The following is a 6,119-nucleotide window of genomic DNA, read 5'->3' on the forward strand; positions in this document are numbered from 1 at the left end:
ATCTCTCTGTTTTTATTGGAGTTATTGGAGCCTAGGGATTTAGTTTTTTGCAATGGCATCTACAATCAATGTAATTTGTACTTCATACTTTTATTTTGATCAGACTGTATTATAAAAGTACCCAATGCGAACACTTTTGTGTTTCTAATGGTCCGCTAAATTATATTGGATTTGATCTTTATTTTAATGTGTGCATCCAATTTATTGGAACTATTTTATAAACCTTTCCTCTTGAAAGCACACCTCGTTTTTTAAATTCATCATCCAATTATTCTATAGTTTGTTGTGTTTTATTTAAATTTCAAATGCATTTTCAAATGCCGCTCTGCTCATAATTGCGCTCGCAACACATTGCCATTCGCATGTCGGATTTTAAATCCGCACTTTTAGAATTTTCAAAGCGGGTAGCAAGAAGAAGAGCAGCTAATAATACATCAACAACATCAGTCGGAAATCCATTGTTCCCCACAAAATGAGACTTCGTTTGCAAGTCCTGGTGGCCCTGGTAACCTGCTCGTCCATTACCGGCTCACTGGCCTACAAACCGGTGGTCATTCTCCATGGAATTCTATCCGGAGCCGAATCGATGGCCTCTCTGGTCCGGGAAATCAAAGAGGTTTGTTTTTCGATTTGCCTTGTTATTGTTTACAGAGCCAAGGTCGAATGCGACGCAAACAACGCAGTTGCACTGATAGACTCATTTTGTCCGTTTGTAGTTTCATCCTGGTACCATCGTCTACAACTGCGACAAGTTCAGTGGATGGTACAGCTTGGAGAACGCCTGGCGACAAGTCGATCAGGTCAGGGATTACCTCAATGAGGTAGGCAAACTGCATCCAGAGGGCATCATTGTGCTGGGTAAGCCAGTCTATCCTCATAAGGGTATTTCCTACTATTTACCAATACTATGCTTTTTTAAGGTTACTCGCAAGGAGGGCTCCTGGCCCGGGCGGCCATCCAAAGTCTGCCCGAGCACAATGTGAAGACCTTTATATCTCTATCCTCGCCACAGGCGGGGCAATACGGCAGTAAGTGAGATCAAAGTTCAATTCAATGAGTAAATTCTATTAATATCGATGTATTACTGCGTCACCTTTTTGAAGTTTACAAGAAACAAATATATTAAGTAACCGTTTTCGAAAATTTCGCAGTGGGGTTAGAAATCAAAGGGATCACAATGGTTCAAGTTTTTATTTTAACTCTAGCTTGGTTATACTTTCAGCTAGCTTCCTGCATCTGATATTTCCCGATTTGGCAGCCAAGACAGCCTTCGAGTTGTTCTACTCGCGCGTGGGACAGCACACCTCGGTTGGTGGCTACTGGAACGATCCGCAGAGGCAGGATCTCTATCTGCTGTACAGCGAATTCTTGCCACTGATCAATAATGAGAAGAAGACCTCCAACTCCACTTCCTTCAAGATGGGAATGGTGCGGCTGAATAAGTTGGTGATGATCGGCGGACCCAACGACGATGTGATTACACCGTGGCAATCGAGGTATGGTTTACTTAGTCGGATAATAGCAAAGGTCAAATAACCACATATATATATATTTCCTCAGCCACTTTGGGTACTTCGACGAGAACATGGATGTGATTCCTTTTATTAGGCGACCGATTTTCACCAGCGACTCCATTGGCATCAGGACGCTTCAGGAGGCCGGCAAGCTCATCATTGTGGTCAAACCCCATGTTCATCATCTTGCCTGGCACACGCGAAGGGATGTCATCCACGAAGTGATATTTCCATATCTGGACTGAACAAAAAACCAAAACCAAATAACTAAACTAAGCGATCAAACGGCTGTGATCGGAAAGACGGACAACGGCTCACTCTCATCAATAAGCATTAATGTGAAGTTGCTGGCTGGGTAATTAGGCTACTAACATGATCTTTTATTGGTAACTAAGCTATATATTTTTAAAACAGCCTGCGTATTGCAGGAGAGATTCTTACAAACTCATATACTACTTGTAAATAGGCAAATAAAGTGAAACTAGCAATTTTTATTTTGCAATTTCAAAGATATATATTTGGATATTCAAATGAATCGTTAATAAAAGTTTATTTTCCATGTCGTCAAATTTGTTTTTTAAATTTAAATAGTTTCTTAATTCATTTTCATAGCGTGGGAAAAAATAATACTTAAATCTCCCGCGCATTTTTAGTAACTGATAGATAACAATAAGCGATAACTTTACTTATCCCTTAATGAAGAATCGATATTTAATCGATACATCCGCGGTCTGTGATGGCGAAATAGGGCGCAATATCTTATTTTGTGAATTTTTAAGCTGCCCAGTTGACCATGAATGGCACCACGACAGCAGAACAGGATGCGGACAACGTGATTCGCATCCTGGTGGCTACCGACAACCACCTGGGCTATGGCGAAAAAGACGCGGTGCGCGGCGAGGACAGTTTCACAGCCTTCGAGGAGATCCTGGAACTAGCGGTGTCCGAGGATGTGGACATGATTCTGCTGGGAGGCGACCTCTTCCACGATGCGGTGCCCAGCCAGAATGCGCTACACAAGTAGGAATTCCATGGCATTCTTCACTCTATTCTCATTTTGATTGCTCCTCAGATGCATTGAACTCCTGCGGCGCTACACCTTCGGTGATCGTCCTGTTTCCCTGGAAATTCTCAGCGACCAGGGGCAGTGCTTTCACAATGCCGTTAACCAGTCCGTGAACTACGAGGATCCCAATCTGAACATTGCCATTCCGGTATTCTCCATTCACGGCAATCACGACGATCCCAGTGGCTTCGGTCGTTTGAGTTCTCTGGATTTGCTGAGCACCTCGGGACTGGTTAACTATTTTGGTCGTTGGACCGATCTAACCCAGGTGGAGATCAGCCCCGTGCTGATGCGCAAGGGAGAGAGCCAACTGGCCCTGTACGGACTTAGCCACATCCACGACGGCCGACTGGCAAGGCTTATCAAGGATTTTAAGGTGAAGTTTAACTGTCCCGAGAATGTTGCTAATGGCGAAGACGGAAATGAGTCCAAAGAGGAGGAGGATTGGTTCCATCTGTTGGTGGTACATCAAAACCGCGCCGATCGGGGACCAAAGAATTACCTACCGGAGGACCTGTTGCCATCGTTTTTGCATCTGGTGATCTGGGGTCACGAACACGATTGTCGCATCGAGCCAGAGGAGAATGCCAAAAAGCGCTTCTATGTCTCTCAGCCGGGCTCCTCGGTGCCCACCTCCTTGTCCGAGGGTGAGGCCAAGAAGAAGCACGTCGGCCTGCTCGAGATCTACAAAGGAAAATTCAAGCTTAAGCCCCTTCCGCTGGAGACTGTGCGGCCCTTCGTCTTTGAATCCGTCGTACTGGCCGACCATGCCGACGAATTAGGACTTGTCGAAGGTGATGCCTCTACCAAGGTTTTTAAATTCGCCCAGGAACGAGTGGAGGCTATGATTGAGCGGGCGGTAGCCCAACACACCGGTCATTCTAAGCAGCCAACGCTACCGCTCATTCGGTTGCGTCTCCTCTACACCGATGAGTCCTGCATGTTCAATGCGATTCGGTTTGGAGAGATGTTTAGCACTCGAGTGGCCAACGTTCAGGATGTGGTGCAGTTCAGCAAGGTGGTTAAGCGTACCAAAACGGAGGCTGTCAATCTGGACAAAGAGGCATTGCGACGTGCACTGGTAAGGGAAGAAATATTATTTAAAATTTAGAATTGTTTTCATCGGAACACATTTTAGGAAGCGGATAATGCCACTCGCGTGGAGGAGTTAGTCGATCGATATTTCGAAGAGGCCAAGTCGAATAAGCCTCTCAAGTTATTCCACTCAAAGGCTCTTGCTGAGATGACCTATCGACTGTTGGAGCAAAGGGATGCCGATGCAGCAGAAAATATTGTCAAGTTAGTTGCAATCAAGTAGCAAATAACTACATATGTACATGCTAACCAACTTCCTTAAGGTTCTATAAGGAAAAGGCAGTTGATCACCTGATGGAAGCGATGCCCAACGACGAAAACATCGACGAGGAGCTTGAGCGATTTAGGGTGCTTCACAAGCACGGGGATCTACTGAAAATGCTCGAAACACAGGGCTTGAAGGTGAAGAAAGAAGAAAAGTCCATGTCTGTGTTGGGTAGCGAAGCGAACGCCTCCACTGCCCCCGCGACGGGACGGGGAGCTGCTAGGGGTCGTGGAACGGCACGAACTCGAGCAGGTGCCACAGCTGGCACACGAGGAAAGGGCCAGCTAGATGTGACAGTCAGTAGTACGGTATGAGATGTAAGCCTTTAGATAAACCTGAACATTTTATATTATCTTCTTTTTGTATCCTACATAGCGAACTTCCGGCAGGCAACAAACGCTCCTTAGTAGCGTTATGGGCTCTCGTAATACTGCCAGCTATGTTATATCGGATGATTCCGATTGATTTAAACTCCAGAGCCCTTGTTTACCACGAAGTTTAATAAACAACAGTTTTCCTTTTTACAATCTCTAGGAGTACATTTCGATATCGTTTATTATATGGGCTTCATTCTCAGGGTTCGCGCAACTGCATAAAAAATTAGCCTACAACTTAGGAGCTACATTAAGGTGAACGGCTGCTGTCGGACTCCAATTGGTCCGACTGGATGTGTGGATCGTTTCTTTGGTAGTCTAGCTGCATCAAGACTCCGGCGCCGCAAAACGGCGGAGATTTCTCCAGACACCACTATCGCCACTGCGCGCACACGCGTTACTGCTGGTGGTATTCGTAGTAGTAGCGATACGGATCCACCGAGGAGCTGCCACCGGCGGCGGTCACGCCCACGCCACCGGCTCCTGCCCCAGCACTCGTCTTGGACACCGGCCGGATCACGTAAGTGTTGCGTCTGCAGGGGAGCACATGAAGGTAAAGTAAATGTTAAACCAATTCTTCATGGAAATGTAAAGTTTTTCAAAGGAAATTATGCAATATTTGATGGAAATGCTATCCCGGGATTAAAATATTTTCTGATTTAGACTTTTTTTTGACTTATTGATTGGGGCAAAAGCTGAAGACTCACCTGTTATGTTCACCGGCGTGCACCTGGAAACTGGTCTCCTCGCTGTGGTCGTGTGAGAAGAGCTTCTTGAGCGCAATAATCCCGGCAATGGTCAGGGCCACCTTGCTGATGACCAGAGCCTTGCCGGCGATCGCGGCCAGAGCCTTCAGACCCAATGGACCAGCGATGCCCATGGCGGTGAGGAGGGCAGCCACCACGTACTTGATGTGGCCTCCCTCCTTGTGCTTCTTTTTCTTGTGCCCATGCTCGTGGCCACGACCCACACTATCCTCTGCGCCGCCCCCGTCCATGTCGATTTTGAGCGTGTGCGTCCGCATCAGCTTGTCCGCCTTGGAGAGAAGGGCTCGATCGATGGGTGACAGGTTGCCAAATTGACGGGCATCCGTCAGGGAGCCCAATATGCTCTCCGTTTCGCTCTGGTTTTGCTTCTCCAGCGCCAGACCATTCACTATCTTGATAGAGTCCTGGTCCAGAGCTCGAGTAAGAGCATGAAGGGCTTTCTGTTTCAGGCAGCCAATGAAGTCGTTCTTGTCTTGGCAATCGTCGTACACCCTCCTCACGAGTGCCATCTCGGGACCAAAGCCCCAGGCTGATCCCCAATCACCGGGATTGGAGGCAGTTGCGGACTCCACCGCGCTGTGTCGCCTCCTCCTGGGAGTCACTGCCGTTGAGACGGAGGCTACCAACGCCAGGAGCAGCAGCCACTCGAGACGCTTCATTGTGAAGTCCTTGGTGACAAATGCGAGTATCCAGAGTCCTGATCTTAAGTGTTGATCTTCGTTGGCTAATATCCACGTCCACTTGCCGACAATCTGAAGATGCTACTGCAGCGAAATCGCTGGGCGGGCAGAGCTTTTATAAATTGCGATCGGAGATTGCGGCGCACTCAGACGGAAAGAACTGGCGTGTTCGATGGGATGCAGACGGATCTCGGTTGGACCTGGTGGAGCAGCTACTGGGAGGGCAATTAGCACTGGCCATATTTTGTTATGCGTTCGACCGACTCTCCTTATCGTGGTCGTCTGTGGGCGCTGACATGTTTTCGTTACCCAACCACGGATGGATGCCTATGCATCTTGTTCAGGTCCCGCGATGGAG

General features: G+C 47.4%; 3 protein-coding genes across 4 annotated transcripts; 2 read left to right on the plus strand and 1 right to left on the minus strand.

Moving 5' to 3' along the window:
* The first annotated feature begins 408 nt into the window (after positions 1-408).
* Positions 409-2,029, plus strand: LOC6612142 (lysosomal thioesterase PPT2 homolog). Of its 2 annotated transcripts, XR_004363642.1 has the most exons (6): positions 409-616; positions 717-858; positions 921-1,028; positions 1,223-1,496; positions 1,561-1,869; positions 1,929-2,029. XR_004363642.1 is itself a non-coding variant. In XM_002036623.2 (5 exons), the coding sequence occupies exons 1-5, from the start codon at positions 473-475 to the stop codon at positions 1,757-1,759; spliced, it is 867 nt and encodes a 288-aa protein (XP_002036659.1). In that variant the 5' UTR covers positions 409-472; the 3' UTR covers positions 1,760-2,029. The 2 variants fall into 2 exon arrangements, 1 of the variants encoding a protein (XP_002036659.1); XM_002036623.2 differs by having other exon boundaries at positions 1,561-2,029.
* Positions 2,030-2,243: 214 nt separating this feature from the next.
* On the plus strand, positions 2,244-4,473 carry LOC6612143 (double-strand break repair protein MRE11). Its single transcript, XM_002036624.2, has 5 exons — positions 2,244-2,534; positions 2,587-3,661; positions 3,719-3,879; positions 3,939-4,248; positions 4,316-4,473. Exons 1-5 carry the CDS (start codon positions 2,308-2,310, stop codon positions 4,403-4,405), a joined length of 1,863 nt encoding a protein of 620 aa, XP_002036660.1. The 5' UTR covers positions 2,244-2,307; the 3' UTR covers positions 4,406-4,473.
* Positions 4,474-4,662: 189 nt separating this feature from the next.
* LOC6612144 lies at positions 4,663-5,740 on the minus strand. Its single transcript, XM_002036625.2, has 2 exons — positions 5,022-5,740; positions 4,663-4,847 (listed from the first exon to the last, which is right to left on the minus strand). The coding sequence occupies exons 1-2, from the start codon at positions 5,738-5,740 to the stop codon at positions 4,712-4,714; spliced, it is 855 nt and encodes a 284-aa protein (XP_002036661.1). The 3' UTR covers positions 4,663-4,711.
* Positions 5,741-6,119: the final 379 nt, after the last annotated feature.

Source organism: Drosophila sechellia, chromosome 2L, assembly GCF_004382195.2.
Source record: "Drosophila sechellia strain sech25 chromosome 2L, ASM438219v1, whole genome shotgun sequence".
In the NCBI taxonomy this organism is placed as follows: Eukaryota; Metazoa; Arthropoda; class Insecta; order Diptera; family Drosophilidae; genus Drosophila; species Drosophila sechellia.

What these genes read in the sequence shown, in the direction of transcription:
- LOC6612142 (XM_002036623.2), top strand. Translation starts at nt 473, where the DNA reads ATGAGACTTCGTTTGCAAGTCCTGGTGGCCCTGGTAACCTGCTCGTCC. An exon ending in AGAGGGCATCATTGTGCTGG is followed by an intron (nt 859 to 920) that starts GTAAGCCAGTCT and finishes TGCTTTTTTAAG; the next exon opens with GTTACTCGCAAGGAGGGCTC. An exon ending in ACAGGCGGGGCAATACGGCA is followed by an intron (nt 1,029 to 1,222) that starts GTAAGTGAGATC and finishes TTATACTTTCAG; the next exon opens with CTAGCTTCCTGCATCTGATA.
- LOC6612143 (XM_002036624.2), top strand. Translation starts at nt 2,308, where the DNA reads ATGAATGGCACCACGACAGCAGAACAGGATGCGGACAACGTGATTCGC. An exon ending in AGGCATTGCGACGTGCACTG is followed by an intron (nt 3,662 to 3,718) that starts GTAAGGGAAGAA and finishes AACACATTTTAG; the next exon opens with GAAGCGGATAATGCCACTCG. An exon ending in ATGTGACAGTCAGTAGTACG is followed by an intron (nt 4,249 to 4,315) that starts GTATGAGATGTA and finishes TATCCTACATAG; the next exon opens with CGAACTTCCGGCAGGCAACA.
- LOC6612144 (XM_002036625.2), bottom strand. Translation starts at nt 5,740, where the DNA reads ATGAAGCGTCTCGAGTGGCTGCTGCTCCTGGCGTTGGTAGCCTCCGTC. An exon ending in CACGCCGGTGAACATAACAG is followed by an intron (nt 4,848 to 5,021) that starts GTGAGTCTTCAG and finishes GCTCCCCTGCAG; the next exon opens with ACGCAACACTTACGTGATCC.